The sequence below is a fragment of the Sardina pilchardus genome, chromosome 8, assembly GCF_963854185.1.
Source record: "Sardina pilchardus chromosome 8, fSarPil1.1, whole genome shotgun sequence".
Lineage (NCBI taxonomy): Eukaryota > Metazoa > Chordata > Actinopteri > Clupeiformes > Clupeidae > Sardina > Sardina pilchardus.
The window spans coordinates 8189254-8209569 of record NC_085001.1 but is presented as its reverse complement, the minus strand read 5'-3'; the positions used below and the strand labels follow the sequence as shown (position 1 = coordinate 8209569).

Below are 20316 nucleotides of genomic sequence, written 5' to 3'. Positions count from 1 at the left end.
GTTTATCGAATCAGACATTGGCAACAAAAAAAAGGGCTTGAGCGGCTCGTCGACTCCCACACACTCCCCCTCCCATATTACACCCCTCGCCACTGACCCCCGCTGGACGCTGGCGATGGAAATCTTAAATGAAAATCACCATCGAGCTCATCGAGAGCCTTTCTACAGGGCTGACCTCCCGCTTGACTCTCAACTTGTTTGCATCGACAGAGAAACGTTCGCGCAGAGTCCGGCAAACAACAGCTGGCTCGGACTATAGGGATAACCTCTCTCTCTCTCTTTCTCTCTCTGTAACTCTTTCTCTCCATCTCTATCTATCTTTTTCGGTGGTGAGGGGGGGATTGGATTGGGGTTGTGGAAGATGAAGGCAAGCAGCAGAGGAAAGAGTAGCGAGCTCTCAGGAGAGGGGAGTTTGCTGGAAAACCGCTGTAGGGCGCTGACCCATACTAAGCTAATGCAGAGTGGAGAGGTGAGGCGAGAAGCGGAGAGGAGAGGATTGGAGAGGAGGAGAGGAGGAGAGGAGGAGAGGAGGGGGGAGAGATGGGATGGTATAGACACGGCTTCATCTGGCCTCTTTATCTTTCACACGCAGCGTTCTGGAGCTGCAGAGAGGAGATGAGATGAGATGAGATGCAATGCTCGCCAGCCAGCTCAGCTGCTGGGACCAGATTTTCAGTGAGGGAGCCACAGAAACCGTTGCAGAACAGTCAACGGAGGGTGGTGGTGAGGGTGGAGAGGGTGGTGTGGTGGGGGGAGGGGGGGCCAAAAAGCCTGTTGTGAAAAACGTTACTCATTCTCAATCTGCCAAAGGAAAGCACGTGTTGCATTTTGAAGAGAAAACAAAAAAATGACACAAACAGTTTCCAATGAACGACCCCCAAGCCCGCAGCCCCACAAGCCTTCACCCCCCCCCCCCCCCCCCCCCCCCCACCCCCACCCCCACGTCTCCATCTCAAGCCGTGTGGTTACGGCCCAACACAATCCAATAACTGACCTGAACCGACGGTGGCGGCCGGTCATTGGAGTCATTTGTTACAGTAGGTTAAGTGGTTCAGGTCACTGAGTGATGGTGGCAGTGACGAGAGAGAGAAGGAGAGAGAGAGAGAGAGAGAGAGAGAGAGAGAGAGGGAGGGAGAGAAAGAGAGAGAGAGAGAGAGATGAGAGAGAGAGAGAGAGAGAGAGAGAGAGAGAGAGAGAGAGAGGACACTCGGCCACCGCCGCACATCTGAGGCCCAGCGGAACCGCCACTCGGCTAACGCCGGGGCTACAGCGGGGGAAAACACTCCCACTCGGTGAACGACTGGTGCCAAGGGCACTGTGTGTGTGTGTGTGTGTGTGTGTCTGTGTGTGTGGGGGGGCAGACAGAGTGCAAAAAAGAATGAAAGGAAGGACTAAACCAAAAAAGAAAAGAGAGGAAGATGAGCCCCAGAATCTCCGGCGTGCAGACGTTGCGTCGTCTCCACTGACTGGGGATCAGTGCGGAGGGAGTCGGATTCCACGCCGCTCTCGAGCGCTCCTCGCCATTCAGCTCCTGATCGGCACCGTTCCCGGCGCGCCGCTTTTCTTTGCGCGCCTTTTTTTTCTTTTTTTTTGGTTGTCGTTTTATTCATTTTTTTTTTCTTCTTTTAAATAAAACACTGCAGCGCATCTCTAGCAAGCGCCATGCCCCGAAGACACACGCTGCACTCAATGCTAATATGATTCCCTCTGCAATTACCTTCAGCTGTGATTTTAATCAAACACTGAGAGTAAACACTGCAAAATAATATTATGGAGAGAAAATGAAGACCAAAAAGAAAAGGAGAGAGAGAGAGAGGGAGAAGAAGAAGAAGAAGAAGAAGAAGAAGAAGAAGATGAAGAAGAAGAAGAAAAAGAGTCCATGACAGAAAAGACTGAAAGCTTGAGAGGATTAAGTAAAAGACTGGGAGGAAGGAACACCCCGATCCCATTATACAAGGGCTGTGACAGGGAGATGCCGCCATTCTGTAGAAATGTGTTATTTTAAACAGCACGACTGAGTCACACACATAGACACACACACACACACACACCGTACACACACACACACACACATCTCCAGCACGAGATGAGCAGCCAATGGACCAGTGGCGTGGAAGTGTGTTATCTCAGACGGAAGCAAGGGAGCGAGGGGAGCGATGGGAGCAGAGCTAGATGGTGTACACATGTGTGGGGAGAGGAAGGGCTCTTCAGGGCCACATGTGAGGCGGCCATAATCACCACATGGAAGAGGAGGTGTGTGTCGCAGTCACTGTACGTTTGAGAAAAAACCCTACAGACTGAAGATGTGAACAAACTAAATCATCAGTCTACTACACCGCACGCCAACAGGCTCTTCAACCATACAAAAACAGGCTCCAGACAGCTCCGACCGAGTGGCTCTTATCTGCTGCCTTAAAATCTGTCTGCAGAGGACGCCCCCATTTGTGCATTTAAGTTGTCCCCTTTGCCTGCGCTGAATCTCCATGGATTGCGCCACTGTAAAAGCTCACGCGTGGCCTTGGGAGCTGGCCGGTGTGGGCCAGTAAAGTTTCGGACTCCTCACCTTCTCCTGGTTGAAGGCGTCCATTCTCTTCATGGCCGTGTCCAGAGCCGCCATGAAGTCCAGGAAGGACTGGTCCTGCTCGCAGAGGGGGTTGCTCAGCAGGTCTCCCGAGATCTTCACCGCCGCCTTGGACATCGCTGAAAGACATGATAAAAGAATAATTAAATTAGGCCCCGGCAGTGGCGCAACTGGCTGGGGCACCTGCACCGTACGCTGGCGACCCGGGTTCGATTCCCGCCCCGTGGTCCTTTCCAGATCCCACCCCGACTCTCTCTCCCACTCACTTCCTGTCATTCTCTCTACTGTCCTGTCCAAATAAAGGCATAAAAAGCCCAACAAATAATCTTTAAAAAAAAAAAAAAGATTAATTAAATTAAAAAACCTGAGACGACACACACAAACAGTGTGGAGAAGAGGAGATTAAAAAGCAGAGCAGAGCTGAAAAAAGCACCACTTTTGGTGGTGATATACTCTACTGGCGGCACACACAACATCAGCAGATCATCTACAACCTGTGCCAAGCTGGCCCACAGATGCGAACCAAACCAAACTACAGGCCCGACACAGCAGAACAGCAGACAACACCACAGGGGGAGCCCAAGGGAGGGGAGCAGGAGAGAGAGAGCGAGAGATCTCAGGGAGGAGAGGAGAGGAGAGGAGAGGAGAGGAGGAAGGGATGGAGGAGAGTGGGAGGGAGGGAGGGTAAGTGTGAGAGAGTACAGCCGCGCTGCATCTGTTGAACGGATGGGGGCTGCGATGGAGATGAATATTCACCACAAAAAAAAGGGAGAAAAAAAAAAAAAGAGCGGCTGTGAATCTGTACAAATGTTTCTACAGTGCCAGCGCCAATTACTGTTAATCGGCAGGGCTGCCATCACAGCTTAGGCTCAGGGCGCTCATCAGATGACTGCGATGCGATCAACCTAAATGAGCCTCACTGGGGACAGCTGTGCAAACGGGGATGTGTACGAGAAGAGAGGGAAGGGGGGTACCCCCCCCACACACACACACACACTTCCTCTCTTACCTAAAACAGGGTCGAGACTCAATTTTGCTATGCTAATGTGACTCTTGCCACCGGAGTCAATCGGCAAAGTTTGTGTTTCTGACACTTTGAGTGTAATTCAAAAGAAAAGCAACTTGCACCGATCTGAATAAGCTATCTGAGCGCAAGACTTTGAAGGCACGAGGAGGCAATGGAAGATGGTAGCTCTTTAAATACACTTTAAATTACATCTTTTTTTACGTTCATTAACAATAATAACATATCATAAATCTCAACAATAGCATTAATGGTTGTCAGCTACTCACAAGAGAAGGGCAAAAGTGTAGGAGAATTTTCAAAGAAGAGGAAGATGATAGCATGTCAGTATCTGAAGCAGAACCTATTCTAAACTCAAACCTTACAAGGTATCACCAAGTTATCAATCTTTTTAACTAAATCTACAGCAAAATAATAGAATGGAATGGAAAAGGATAGCCTGATCAACCGATTCAAGGTGCTGCTTTGAAACAAGACACAGAGCAGATATTCACAGATAAGGCCCGAACATTTTCCCTATACCAGACTAATGCTCATAGTATGCAAAATCCCAGCGCGTTATCACCCTGAGGAACTGTGTACAGCTTGTTGCGTTGGCATGTTGCGCCGGGAAACTGTGTTCGGTGGCAGTTGGTAGAAGGACCTGCTCAACAGATGGTGTCCAGTAATTATGATGATGGAGATGACAGCTCTGTTTCTTAAATAGGGTATCCCATATTGTGGAGCACGTAGCAAAGGAAATGAAAGAGAAATTCTACCACCACCACCATCACCCACCCTCTCTCCCTCCACCCCCAACACACACACACACACACACACACACACACACACACACCGCCACACACCCCTACTCCCAGAAACACATGGAGCACAAAAGCCTTTGACAAGGGCCTGCCCTTCTTCAGCAGACACTGGCTACTGAGTAGGCCGCATTAATAAATGCTGACTTCTGTCCTTTACATTGATGATGTGAGTGTATTAAGCACGGACAAGCACACACACGCACACAGTCCAATTCTAATATCTTCTAGGTCACATTAAAATCACTACTGATAAAGAAAATACCCGACCTGTTAAAACACTGACAAAAAAATAAAATAAAAAAATGAAATCACAAACGCTTCAAGAACAATACGGTTTCATTTACTCACAACGTAACCAGTCCAAAGCATTCTCATTGCCTCTCTCTCATAAACATCTTTTCCGGGTTTCCAAAAGCTCTCACAGGGGCACATTACATACCTACATCCGCCTCAGTGCTCTTCTTCATGTCCTTGTGAAGCTTCTTCGTCTGATCCTCCAGCCTGTGTGCGTACAAAGCAGGGTGTAATAAATGGGTCAGGGAGGACTCCTTTAATGTTCTGATCCGGTCCTCATCCGGTCCTCATCTGGGCCCGCTCGCTCTGCGGCTGCCCACAGCCCTCGGTGCAGATGACAGAACCACCTGGCCTTCTATCGCCAGCCTCTCAAGCGTACCAGCAAAGCAAATTTAATCATGATGATGACACTGTCCGTAAAAACTAGCTGCCTGTCAAACTAGATCCATAATACTATAAGAGAGTATGACCACAAATGATCTTGGCATTGGCTCATACAAACTCATGCGCTTAACAATTCAAAAGAGATTAATATAGCCATGGTATATTGGGTACATTGTCAACTTCAACAGTGAAGTGTCAGACAAAATATTATTATTGTATTATTTTCTAAATTAATTTCCTTATTGATTTATCTTTAAAGGAAATACCAGCTACTGTTGTAAATACCAGCTAGGTGATATGTAGATAATCTCACAAAGAGAATAATGATAATAAAAACACATCTGAATCAATTCACAGGGTCTTCCTCCATCTCTCCAGCGCTCACTCACACCGTGGGTGTTAACACTGGCAATTACTTGACAATTGAGACTAGAGTGTGTAGGGGGGCTGTTCATTATATCAATTAGGGTGGGAATGAGGCGCTGTTTAGGGATTCCCCAGGGACTGCTGTCACCGCAGATCTGAGGGATATCATTAGGAAGCAGAAGGGGATTTGGGGAGGGGGCAAAGCCAAAAAAAGAAAGAAAAAAAAAAACACCTTTCCTTTTTAAGAGTGCAATGTGTGTGTGTGTGTGTGTGTGAATGTATGTTATTGTGTGTTTTTGACTGTGTGTGTGTGTGTGCGTGCCTGCTAGTAAGGAAGAGAGAGAATGTGCGTGTGCTAGTACAGAAGAGTTTGTGAGTGTGTGTGTGAGTGTGGGCAATTGTGTGTTTGTGACTCTGTGTGTGTGTGTGTGTGTGTGTGTGTGTGTGTGTGTGTGTGTGTGTGTGTGTGAATGTGGGCAATCGTGTGTTTGTGACTGTGTGTGTGTGTGTGTGTGCGTGATGGTATGAAAGAGAGAGAGTGTGTGTGCGTATGTATGTGTGTGAGTGAGCGCGCGTGTAAGAGGTGGGATATCTGAGGCGCTAGGGGGGGGGGGGGTGGGGGGTCTTAAGTCCTACGTGTTCGGTCATCTGCCTGCCGGGTGTGAGGAGGAGGAGGAGGAGGAGGAGGAGGAGGAGGAGGAGGAGGCCCAGTCTGTGCAGGTGCTAATGGAGTAACAGGGAGCCAGATGCTCCTTTCTCCTGAGTAGCCTTGTCCACCACCCTACCCCACCCCACCTACCCCACTCCACCCACCCCACCTACCCTTCCCCACTCCACCCACCCCACCTACCCTACCCCACTCCACCCACCCCACCTACCCTACCCCACCCCACTCCACCCCAAGTCCACATGTGAGGGGCACATGGGAAGAGATGGGGGGGAGGGGAAGGTGGAGGTGATGGCCTGGCGCGCCGCGCTAGTGGTGTCGTTCTCACCATCACGTTTAAAAGCGGTAGTGAGTGGGAGAAGACTGCCCAAGGAACTCAATTACGAGTGTGGACGTGGATGTGGATGTGGATGGCACCGCCACTGGTTACAGTTGGCTACAGTTAAGCGGATAATAGGAGCCGCGTGTGTCATTGACACACATGGATGTGTATTTGAATGATGAAAGAAAAGGGCTTTGGCAACCTGTCCAGAGTCAAGCAGACAGGTTTTTCCTTTTTTCCTTTTAAATGCGTGACGGGCAAAGGGGGTAGATCTTTCGATAAAAATCGTAGGTGCGTTCGACGGAGGTGTTTGAACACGCCTGGGCGGCATATGTACGCAGGTACAGTTGCCCAGCCACTGGAACCCGCCCTTTCCCCCGAAATCCCAGCGGCCTATTGCTCAAGCGGCAGGTCTCGCTCTCGCTCTCGCTCACGCTGGCGCTCCTTCCCCTCTCGCTCTGTCTGGCGGCGGCGGGGCCGAGAGAGAGTGCGGGCCTCCCACTTGGCCAAACCTAAACAGCGGCGATGTGCCGTTGCCGGTGGCGACGCCGCGCCGCGCTGCGCCCCCACGCTCAGCCTCTGGACCCCCGGGGCGAACACAGCAGGGAAGCCCTTTCTTGCGCAGTCGGCCTCCAAAAGGGTCGTGAGCAAATTACTTTAAACGATCCTCTTTTGTTTCGGCGCGCACACACACACACACACTGCATTTAGAGGTGTATGTATGCAGACACAAATGCAAACAAGTACAGAGTTTATGTTTGGGGGGACAGGGTTGAATAGTGACTTAAAGAGGTCAGGGTTTCATTCAAAGCAGCATGTTTTATTTCTATTATTATTATTTTCGAGCAGTTGTGCAGCAACGTGTTTGATGTAACGCTAAGGAGGAAGACAGTTTCAGTGAGAGAAAAAAGAAATATCTGTACAAGACAGACATGTTAAAAATGGATGTTCTAGCTTTGCTCTATTTTGTTTGCTTTGTTGGAACAGGTGCCTGTTCCAAAGTTTTGAATTTGTCTCGCGCTCTCATTTTTTTGAGTGTCAGGATTTTACACAGAAACTAATGACGCGTAACCCAAAGGCAGGCAATAACCGTGGAAATTCAAAATAGTGACGGACATGTCAACTTACTTTTGGAGCTTGTCATATTCTCTCTCAAAGTCCCTTTCAACCTGCCAAAGAAACACACACACACACACACAAACACACATACACAGAAATGAGAACATTTGATGAAGGGGGGGGGAAAGACAGAAGGTGCTGCCTTAAAAGAGTGTGTGGGTAAAAAAAAAAATGCCCCAGTTTTGCGAACGTTGCTGCTATGGAGCTTTTCTTTACCACCTCAAACAGGGTCCATGTGAATGTTAAGACCAGCACTGTGAATAACTATTATTACGCCTGCTTTCATTTAGCCATGTTTAAATACATGGGAAATATGACATACGACACAAACATTTTCGCGATAGTCGTGTACAGTGTGTTTGCTTATCGCTTCCTGAATGTGCAGTTTGCGGATAACCTCAATTTGCAGCCTGCTGTGCTGTTTATGCGATGAACAGCCCACTTGGGCTTTTCTCATTGGAGACAAATGTTCCGTAGCCCTTTTCAAACACAAACACACACTGATTTCCGTCAGACTCCTTTAATTAGCCGGCTATTGCTTTGGCTAAGATCTGTCGCCTTGTTCCTCTCTGTTTGTCTGTCTCGCTGTCTGCCTGTCTGCCTGCCTGTCTGCGTGCCTGTCGATCTGTCTGTCTGTCTGTCTGTCTGTCTGTGAGTTTGCGATTGCACAGGACCACACTGCCTCCTTGGCAGAGCAGTGGGAGTTCCTTTCCTGAGGTTCTGCGGGCACGGGGATAAACAAACAAACACACACCAGGCACCACACACACACACACACACACACACGGGCGTTCACACACGGGCGGGCAAGCAGCTGCTTTCTGGGGGAAACAGAGGCGGCACTAGGCAGCCCCATCCATTCATCCGTCCGTCCAGGGCCCACTCACACCGGACCTCTGGGGCCCATGATGCAACAGGAAGCCGGCGAGCGCTCCATTCCGCGGCTCCACTGCTGCCCAGAGTCCCAAACAAGATTAGAGGGGATGTGGTTCCACCCCAGCGAGGAGAGGAGCGGAGCGGAGAGGATGGCACCCACTCACTGGGCACTGCCAGCGCTGGCGTGCGCGCTCAACCACACGAGGCTTCGCCAGGGGCCGGGAGGGGGGAGGGGGGAGGGGTGGGGGGGTGGCGGTGGGGGGAGTTGGTTGAATGAAGAGGATGACTCACGGTCTGTCAGGTAGGGCCGGGCAGTCCAGACTTGGTCAAGTAAAACTTTTTTAAAAGGGTTACGCACGTCTCAGCCTTCAGCCTTTCGGCCGTCAGCCTTGGTGAGGCGTTTAAAGCTTCGTGACATCGCCTCGTGATTTATTCTCTAGGTTTTTGTTTCAGACTGTTTAGTTTGTCTCTAGACTGTCAAGATTAAGTGTCTGTTTTTCCAGCATGAACGCCTCAGTGCAGTAATTGCTGCGTTCCTCAAACACAAACGGACTGAAATGTAGGACTGCTATATTCTCCTGTGTTCGGGGAAACTGGACACCCACGCTACGCAGTGCCCGGGAAAAGTGTGTGCATGTCTGTGCGTGCGTGCGTGTGTGTGTGTGTGTGTGTGTGTGTGTGTGTGCTGTATGTGTGTGTATGGCATGTCTAAATGTGTGTGGTGTATCTACACAGTGGGAGTGGGAACACTGGCAGAGAGGTTTCACGGTGACCCTCGGCGGCCGCAAGGGCTTTCTCTCTCTCTGACCGGCGCGTAGACAGCGGCCCGCTTTCCCATGTCTGGGAGCGCGGTCGGTCGGACAGGCATGACTGTGGCAGGACTCTGGTCAGGACGCCGCTGCGATCCAAAGCCACCGAAGTTGCAGGCGCGGCCGCCAAGAAGGCCTTTTCCTGGCAGCAGCGAGGACGAGGACGAGGCTGACGGCGTCTGCAGGCCTGCCTCTGACTGGACACTTCCGAGGACCCAAAACTGTCAGCTCTGAATCCATCGCTTAGGAAAGGGCACTAAAGGTCACGGGGACTTGTTTCCTGTCCGTCCAGAACCAGCTCAAGCTAAATCTACGAGCTAAAAGCTGAATCCTTAATAAAAACAAAGTATCTATCTGTACTCTCTAACTGTAACTATATGAGGTTGCTACAAATATATACAATACACAGATAAAAGACATTAGGAGTCAATTCTCACCGTTTTGGAAACAATTTGTTTTTTCGGTTGTCCAATCTTGAAGGGAATCCTATGAAAGAACACAGTCGATCAGCATTTCAAATTTCAGCTATGATTAGTCGTCACAATAAGAAATGTATGACTTCGATAGGATGCTCAAGTATCTTGATAACAATGACTGAAAACACACTATGGCATAAATCTTCAACATAAGTGATGGAAGTAATAGATGAGAGAAAACAGGGCTCAATAAATAAGTATTTGACAAAAAAGTGTTAGTACAAAATGTTTTAATGAATTAGCATATCACTAAACAGGTTGAGCCTGTCCATCTCTGAACCTAACGATGACGATGACTCTGTGAAGCATTGGGGGAGGAAACAACGCCAACATACTATGTCAAAACGTTCTGCATCATTAAGTTTGGTAAATTCCAGCTGATTGAAGTTCAACTTTCCCTCTAAAGTTAACGCTTTCAGTCAATCGCTTATTGACACCTGGCAGGTCAGACAGGCCAGATTAGGTGCGGCCTGATGAGGTCACCAGTCAGGTCCATTCACATTTCAATCTGCCCACCGGGAACCGGCGTGGGAGGAGGACCGACGGACGCCGGCGCAGGGCCCACTCAACGCTTGGACTGGAGAGGACAGGACAGGACAGGAGAGGAGAGGAGAGGAGAGGAGAGGAGAGGACAGGACAGGACAGGAGAGGAGACGAGAGAGACGAGAGAGACGAGACGAGACGAGAGGAGAGGAGAGGAGAGGAGAGGAGAGGAGAGGAGAGGAGAGGAGAGGAGAGGAGAGGAGACGAGACGAGACGAGACGAGACGAGACGAGACGAGACGAGACGAGACGAGACGAGACGAGAGGAGACGAGAGGAGAGGAGAGGAGAGCCTACAGCCTACAGTACAGCCTCTGGTTGGAGACCCTTCAACAGGACTCCCGCTGACACGTGCCTGACCCAACCACACCACACGCGCTTCCTGCTGATGGAGCTGCTGCCGCCACCACACGCTACCGCACACATCTGCTTGCCATCTCTCCCGGATGTCACGTCTAATGAGAAGGGGCCTCCCCCCCCCCCATTGACCCATGTGGCCACGACACGGGGACTCTGGCCCCCCTTGCGCGCGCACACACACACACACACACACACACACACACACACACACACAAACACACACACACACACACTGACCCATGTGGCCACGACACGGGGACTCTGGCCCCCCTCGCCTCACCTCACCTCCCCTCTCCCGCCACTCGCCCATCCACACACACACACACACACACACACACACACACACACACACACACACACACACACACACACACACACACACACACACACACACACACACACACACACACACACACACACACACACACACACACACACACACACACACACACACACACACACACACACACGTAGGTTGGGCAGTGGGGGACAGGGATATAACAAATACAAACTAAACTCACACACATGGAGACATTCAAAGGACACACATACACACACTCATCAACATTTAGAGATCAGAGAAGGAAATCCAACTGATGTGTCAACTGATAATCTTCTTGTACTACAATTATTATAATGTACTTGCGGTGTTGTAATGCGTGACTTAACTATTGCAATCATGAATTCTGCCCTAGACAGTTTGGACAAGTTTAGACTCTATCCAGGACTCTGGGTCGTTACTCACACATCTACCACCATGGCAGATCGGCTATATGATGAAATATTCAGGGGCAAGATGATATGCTCGTTCGTTGTCATGCTTATTTCTGGCAGATGACCACGGTTCACAGCAATCCCACCCAAAATTGAATGCAAAAGGAAACAAGGCGGCGAGCACTGTTGTCATTTCCCAGACAATTTTAGCCCTCGTTCGGGCCTCCCATACGCGCGCGCAGCGAGCCCACCTCCTCAGCGTTGACAGATGGCTCCCAGCGAATAACGACGTGCTCTCTCGACGGCGCGAGATGAGGCCGGGGTATGCAACGTCAGGCCCTAAATAACAAATCCGAAGGTCGCCCCGTCCTGCTTCAACTTGTTAGCCGGAGAAGAGGGCGACTCTCGGACAGCGGTTCTTGAGGGACGGCGCGATCGCCGAGCCGAGTAATTGGAGCGGCTAGCGACGGGAGGCCCGGGGAAAGAACAGCTATAGATTAGGCATAGCGCTCCGACATTTATGAGCCGTGACACGGATTCCATGGCGACGAACGCGAGGGGACGTCCCTCGTCTCCTCCGCCGTCTTGAGGGACTTTCATCACTCTCCCCTGCCCTTCCCATCCCTAGCCTGCCCTGCCACCACGGCGCGTCTAGCTTGCCATACCAACTGATGTGACCTTTCCGGATGTTTTGCGCCTGATGATGATGATGTAAGGGCTCAGGCCTCCTCTGGTCAAGCTTGTACTGTCACATTTTTTCTCTTGCAAACACTCACTCACTCTCTCTCTCTGCAACCCAATGGCTGCAGAGCCCGCAAAAAAATTGCAACACTGACTTTAGAGACAAGGGCCAGTCTGTGTACATTTGTGTGTGTGCGTGTGTGTTTGTGTGTGTGAATTTGAGTATGTGCACGCCTGCGCGCGTGTGTGTGTGTGTGTGTGTACATGTGCATTTAGAAAACAAAGCTCACAATCACTCAAAATCGCATTACAGGATTACGGGTGTCAAAACCCAACAGTCGTGCCCAAAAATAGGCAGCGAGCAACCCCTCTGGGAGTAATCGTTCCTCCCCTCAGCTCCCACCGACCCCTCCATCGCACCAATGGGTTGCTTCTTAATTGCCGAGCAGAGAGTCTGAGGGAGCCTATGAGAAAGAAATCATAGCTTTTACTCTAGACGTGTACCTGTGTCGAGAGGCACAAACACATACTGTACACGCGCGCACACACACACACATATATACACAAGTTGATCTGACACTAATAATATGCCTGGAGACTGACGGACAGGCGCTGCTGACAGGCTCACTTGGACAGCAGCTGCGTCAACGCGAAGGTGTGTGCACTAATGAGATGGAAAGCAAAGGGTGTGAATAAACTCTGCGTGTGTAAATGCGCTGGTGTGTGTGTGCGAGAGAGTGTGTGTGTGTGTGTGTGTGTGTGTGTCAGTCACTCCCCTTTCATGACAGCTCAATCAAAGCGCCAAGTCCAACCCATGAAAGTAGGCTACAACTTGAGTTTGTAGCCTATTTCATCCCCTTCTTACAAGGAACACACACTTTTCATCTACAGGGGGGACTGTGCGTCTATATTTGAACACAACAGCAAAACAAAGACATTGTGTACACAACCCAAGCCACAAATATAGGGAAAAAACAACCCGATAAAAATAATTGGTACAACACAACTACCACAATGTCTCTGAATCTACAGCAACACGAAGATACTCAAGCTCTGGCAAAGCTGAAACGCAGACCAATGGAGAAAAGGATAAATGGCCTATTCCAGCAGGAAAAGTACCTTAACCTCTGTCATACATCTGCCAAGGCAACATCATCATGGAAAACTACGTTTAGCCGAGTCACCCACTTAAATTCCTCAAGTCCACAGAGATGACTCATAGAACTACAAACGAAATGCATCAGCAGCAGGATATAAGCCAAGTTATCTCACAAGTAATCTCACAACTCCAGCAGAGGAGATCTAGCTTTAGACTGATTGTTTCTCTTACGCGACTCCGTGACGCAATGGGTAATATTGCCTAATAGTGCTTTTTCAGACGTGGCAAATCGACAAAAAAAAGAGAAGAGAGAGCAGCGAAAAAAAAAAAAAAAAATAGACAGTTCAGAAGTTAAGAAACACTCTCTGACAGATTACAGAGTTAACGTCCCACACAGAGAGAAGGAAAATGTTTTAACCAGTATAATGCCATTTGCCATACACAACCTCATACACTAGCCTAGAACTTGCTTTCCTTAATCCACTATTGGCAGATGCAGTGTCAAAATGAATGTCAGCTGAGAAAATGAATTTACTTCATGATGATATTAACATATTTCATGATGACACTTATACAACTTAACACTAACCTGTAGATTCCGCAATTAAATGTGTTTTATATGAAATTTTCAAACAAAGACAAATCGGATGAGCTGTAATGAATTAGTCAACATAAAATACTCCAAATGGAGGCTGAGCGAAGCTACAAAGATATTTCTTCTTCCATGTCATTGTAGTCTATGGCAGCCCAAAGAACCGCACGATTAAAACTTGTGATATCTGGCACATTGATTGAGGACAGTACCCCGATTCATTTCACCAAGTTTCACAATTACACCTCAAACACTCTAGCGCCACCAATGGTTCAAAGTTGAAGCTGCATCCATGCATGTAACTTTTGAACCATTATTTAAAAACTGAGGTACCATTAGGATCCTTGGCTCAAGCCATGTTCAACATACATGACGTCAATATAATCCATTTTGGATTGTCCGCCATATTGGATTTTGTTGTAAATCAGGAGAGCGTTTTCACAGGTCACAGATTTTGTCCATTCTTCTAAAGATTGGATGATCTTCAGACCAAACATACAAAATTCACCCAAGGGTCATTCCACCTCAATTCAACGGATTTTAGAGAAAATTTCTGCTTGACCATCTCAGATTTGCTTCAAACTTTTACCATCTAAAGATTAACCATTTAAACTGACTTAGCCAAAATATTAGATCGGTATACCTAATACATCCAGAGAAAAACATTTTTGAACATGGTACCCCCCTTCTGATTTTTGGCACATTGGCGCCCTCATCTAAATCTGCAGCAAAGTTCAGATGTCATTATCTCAAAAACCTTTCGAGCTAAAGACTTCAAATTTTCTGTGAATAATGATTGCTACCTATAGATTCCACATATTCATTAGTAAGTCGTATGTGTTGACACTGACTGTGTTTCAATCTTGTGAAATCAGAAGAAAAATTGCAGATTTCTTTCACACCCCCACATTGGGTGCCCCATTACACAATTTGTAAACAAAATGTTTGGCAAATGGCTATGTCTCTCTACAGAAGTGTTTAAGCTGTCTTTGAGAAAGTAATGAAGAGGTGTCTATATTGCTTTTTTGTTGGAAGTATTTTAACACAAAACTGAAAAACAATCAATTTGGATAATATTGTATCTCCCCATTACAGAGGTATGACAAGCTATACCAATGAATTGAACACATCTCCAGAAAGAGTATGGAATGGGCTTTCAGACTGTGAAATTTCAAGATGGTATTATGGCTATGGTTATTGAAATGTTATTTTTGAAATATTGGTCTACTATAACAACACATTGCTGATATCCATGAACAGTGACATCTAGTGGCATTCAATAGTGACAGCAGCAATTTATTTCGGAAATACAGGAAATATTTTATTAGTTCATCACTCAGCAAGTAAATGAAAATATAAATGTTTAACAGTATGAGACATAAACATCTGATACTTAGGAATAAGACAAGAATTATGAAATCATTAAATAATAGCACAAATAGCAACGCTAATTGTTGTAATAGACCAATATTTAAAAAAATGTTTTTTAATAACTGCAGCCATAATACCATCTTGAAATTTCACAGTATGAAAGCCCATTTCATACTCTTTCTGGAGATGTGTTCAATTCATTGGTATAGCGTGTCATACCTCTGTAATGGGGAGATACAATATCATCCAAATTGATTATTTTTCAGTTTTGTGTTACAATACTTCCAACAAAAAAGCAATATAGACACCTCTTAATTACTTTTTCAAAGACAGCTTAAACACTTCTGTAGAGAGACATAACCATTTGTCAAACATTTTGTTTACAAATTGTGTAATGGAGCACCCAATGTGGGGGTTGAAAAAAAATCTGCCATTTTTCTTCTGATTTCACAAGATTGAAACACAGTCAGTATCAATACATACGGCCTACGAATGAATATGTGGAATCTATAGGTAGCAAGCATTATTCCCAGAAAAGTTGAAGTCTTTAGCTTGAATACTTTTTGAGATAATGACATCTGAACGTTGCTGCAGATTTAGATGAGGGCGCCAATGTGCCAAAAATCAGAAGGGGGGTACCATGTTCAAAAACGTTTTTCTCTGGATGTATTAGGTATACCAATCTAATATTTTGGCTAAGTCAGTTTAAATGGTTACTCTTCAGGTGGTACAATTTTGAAGGAAATCTGAGATGGTCAAGCAGAAGGCATTTGTTGAATTGAGGTGGAATGACCCCCAATCAAGCCAGTTAAAAGTGGTAGAGAGGCCTTGGCAAGAAATGAGGCCAACTGAACTCTCTACCTCTAACTACACCTTACATCAGTGTGTATCAGTGCATCAGTGACTGACCAAGTAATCGTCTGGTTGATCACTAGTCTACAGGCTTCAAGAATACCTCTAGTCAAAGCCAACACAGGCAAGAGAAGTGCGCTTGACTTGTGCAGGCAGCTGAACAGCATGTGGATTACTGTGCTCCAGTGCCTGTTGAGTGGAGCGGAGGGAGTTTCTGTGTGCCGCATGGCAACGCTCCTGCCTCTGCTTCCCGTTCTGTGGGAATGGTCTGGGATGACTCTTCACATACAGAGACATTTTTGTAGACGCCCTCAGATGGTCGGAAGCGGGGGTTAGCCTGCGTGCCCTGATCCCATGCCCCCTGGGTAGACCCTTGCCACCGTGCCAGGGATAACTGTAGCGCACCGGCAATGCTTCCCCCACGCATGCAGTGACTGGGGGAGAGCGGGGAGAGCGGCAGCAGTTAGCTTTCCTTGCGTCACAAGGTCATTATGGTGCTTCATCCACCAGTAACGCTTGCGTACTTCTGCCACGGGCGCTAAAAGACACAAGTCATTACTGGGATGACTAATCACATTGATCAAGCCAAGCCTAGGCTTGGTATTCTTAAGATACTAAAACCGTTGGTACTGTAAGCTTAGAGCACACAGACATTTTGAAAATTAGAATATTTCCACATCATTCTCCATTTATGCTATCATTAAAATAAAAGCTGTTTTTTTTTTTTTTTTTTTTAAAGGGGAACTTGATGACAACACATTGCTTAAAACAAATGTTAGAATAGCAAAACAAATGACCTGGTTTTCTGTCTGTGCAAAAATCACAATTAGTCATTGAATATGACGCAGCAATTTAATCCTTTTAGTGTTGATGGCTGCTTAATGATGAACAGAAGTTCCTTACTGAGACCACAAAACAGTCACAAACGAACAGAAAGTGTCTACACATAACAAGACGCCTTTTACTCAGCTCATAGTCCGTTCATACTTTACTTGTACAGTTTAATATAAAACCTAAAAAGTACTAAAAAGAAACTGTAAATCACAAGGACATATATAAATTACATAAATAAATAATACAACCAAAGGCTTCTTTAAAGTTTCTTCATAGATGGACAAGGACAAAAGGTCAGACTAACAAGGAAAGGGCAGGTCTTTGCCGTGGACAGAGGGCCAGAGCAAAGGGACTACAGCTGTTTTGATACTTTGCATCATTTGCCTCGCAGTATAAGAACAGGTTTGTATAACAATGACATGAATTAACCTACTTTTAGAGGAGAATCTTAAAATAAGTGCCATGATGATAATTATCCTGGTTAAATTTTGACACCAGATCACACCATGGTTGTTGTTGCATCAAATGCATGCACGTAATGTCAACAAGTGGCGCCAAACAGCCATGTCAAGGAAGGTGACTTAAGACAGGGAGTAATTAAAGTCCTTTTTTAAATGGTGAAATTACAGCATTGTCCATCAACACTACCAATTAAAGAACGTGTGTGATGTCACATCACCTAGCTATATAGTGACTGACAATGATGTCATATCTGATGTTGAAAGTATTTTGGTAGTTTGTGCCTGTTAGGTGACATTAAAACCTCATTTAGCCATAGCCAGACTTCATTTGGCATTCAAGCGAACAGGCCTATCTGTTGTGCAATGCAGCACAATGTTTTACTTATACTCAATATGCAGAGTGCCTCCACTGTCCAGAATGAAAAAGGGCTACATGCACGAAGATGTGTCGAAGATTTAGTATCGGATGACAGAGGTTGTGACTGAACTCTGTACTCTGTACAATGCTAAGGTGAAGACCTGATCAACAGGTATCTAGAAGCATAATCTAAGCTGGGAGACAAGTGTGTCAAGATGATCGACATCGACACGTCTCCCCAATGAAAAAAGCAATGTGACTGAGGCACTCAGACGTGTCAGCATGAATGGAAAAAAAAATTACTTGAATGGAGCACAGCAGAGCAGTCTCCCACACACAGATGAGTCCTGACTGAAAACTCAGGTCTTCAGGAAGGGAAAAAAAGACACAGGCAAAAAAGAGAAAAAAATAAACAATTATGAATGATTCCATATGAATGAAACAATGGAGTACTAGACATTGAAGGAAAAGAGAGGCATCCAAAGAGGGCCTCTGAGAGATATTACATTTTAGGGAACAACACAAGATAGGCAACAGATGTGGAACTGAGCGGCAGTATTAAAGTAGATCGGGGGGGTGGGGTGGGGGGGGGGGGTTACAAAAGATTGCAGTGCGTCCTAAAGAGACCTCTTTATTGAGCGCCGAACACTGTGTCCCGTTCACGGCGATGCAGATCTGGCCGAGGAGACGCCACTCTGGACGTGCGAGACCCAGCCTCAGCAACAAAGCTCCGGCTCTGTCGGAGCGGAGCGGAGCAATTACGCAGGCAAGGGATGGGGATGAGTCACGCAGGCAGGCAGGCAGGCAACGAGCGCAGCCACCGGCAGGCAGAGCGGCGAAACCCAGCTAGCGGAACTGTGAAGAGCGCGTCGCTTGCAAAAAAACAAAAAAAAGAGAGGAGGGGTGGGGGTGGGAGGGGTGGGGGCCGGGGGGGATCTTATCGCGGCAGAACACAGAGGGCCGCTTGACGAGACGGAACTGGCCAATTGTTCTCCCCGATGACCCTCGAGTCACTGGGCCCACGTCATGGGCTCGGAGAGAGGGCCTGCCTGGAATTCGCCAGTTAGACCGGGTCATAATGGACCCTTTCACGGGGGCCTGGTTAACCTTCGACCCCTGGAGCTGGCAGTGCGTGCTGGTTGAAGTGTTGTCCCCCGAGCCAGCCAATGATCCTGACGCTGGGATGGGTGACGTTGGTCTGGCTTCACCCCACTGATGGTCGCCTGGTGATTTTTGACCCTGTAAATGTGGGTCTTACTTATAACGCACTACAGAAACAAGAGGGGTGTCACTGGAAACAACTCCCAACGTAATCAATGCGTAATGAATATTATGGCAATGCCAATGACACTACCATCATCCTGTCTCTGTCAGCAGAATGGCAATGATGTGAGGCCAATTATGTTTTCAGAGTTGCTTTTTTTTTTTTATCAACCATGAACGTCACATTCAGCAGCTTAACGTGTCTTAACGTGTAAAAAATGCTTTTGAAACATAAGGCTTTGTCTTGGGGAGTGTGGCAATGCAATGCAGAAGATGTGGTCAAATTATGGGAATGAAGAGCAAGATACAGGCTTTCAAACTGCTGTGCTGACCACCAAGACAAGAATGTGCAATCCAAAAAATACTCGGTAAACCGATTATGCTGGAAGTTTGCCTTGGTACTTCGAAGACTGAAAAGTAGGCCGTGTTTGAGACCTAGGCAGTTGAAAACACACTTCACAACAGGCACAGTGGAAATTGTACTTAAATGATGCTGATTATATTCTACAAGTTTTGAACGTCACAAGACTTAACAGACACTCTGCCTATGAACAGAACAGTGCATTTGCAACTTCAATTTTCCTAGTGAGCCACCATTAATTAACCATAGTAATGCCATTAGTTAGCCAATCACACCAATATTTAATTTTACAATACGAGTTCACCATTTAAACCATGGCCTCCAAGTCTGTTTTCCAGTTTGGTAAAAACAATGAGGATTACATGAGTATAGTCTATCCTCCATTCAAGACATGGGGAGATGTATGTGGAGAAAGTATGGACAGCAAAACATTGTCCCTTCATTTGGCTAATGTGTTTTCCAGTGATTGCAGTCTTACATGAGCCATACAGTATGCTGCTCCTATTATACAAATCTGAACTAGGTTAGCTCAGATGGATCACAGCCCTAATTTCTCCAAGCAAATCAAACATGGCCGAATAGGCCTAATATACGATATATGCCTAGCTTACATGTCATCACAGCTCTAACGGGCTGTTCAACAAGGAAAACCATGGTAATAGAAATGTTGTAGGATATAATTTCAGTAACTGTAACTTCCGTCAAATTCTGCCTGAAGTAAATTCCTAAGTAGCATAAACTAAGAGAGCCATCATCTATGGCAGGGGTCTCCAACAGGTAGCTCCCCACCTGTTTCTAAGTAGCTCTCCAAAGGGTATGAGGAGCTAGCCTGGTTCAGACGGATCACAGCCCTAAATACTCAAAGCAAATCAATCATAGCGATACAATTGTTGTAACATCTAATAGACAATATGCCTACATGTCATCACAGTTCCTCTGAAAACAATCAGCGATTGTTTTAACTGGCTGTTCACGTATTCCATACTATTATCAATAAGGAAAGCAACTATGGTAATAGGAGTCTTGTCGATATAAGTTCTGTAACTTCAGTCGAATTCTGTGGAAAGTCAATTCTGAAAGAGCACAAACCATGTCTAACACAGTTTGT

General features: G+C 46.8%; 1 protein-coding gene across 1 annotated transcript in view; it reads right to left on the bottom strand.

The window, feature by feature from the left end:
- Positions 1-20316, bottom strand: part of bin3 (bridging integrator 3) — a 49107-nt gene that overhangs the window by 27938 nt on the left and 853 nt on the right. The window contains exons 2-5 of the mRNA XM_062542578.1: positions 9683-9731; positions 7570-7610; positions 4848-4909; positions 2564-2700 (exon numbers count right to left, since the gene is read on the bottom strand). Coding sequence (XP_062398562.1) covers positions 2564-2700; positions 4848-4909; positions 7570-7610; positions 9683-9731 — 289 coding nt within the window. The remainder of the gene's footprint in view (positions 1-2563; positions 2701-4847; positions 4910-7569; positions 7611-9682; positions 9732-20316) is intronic.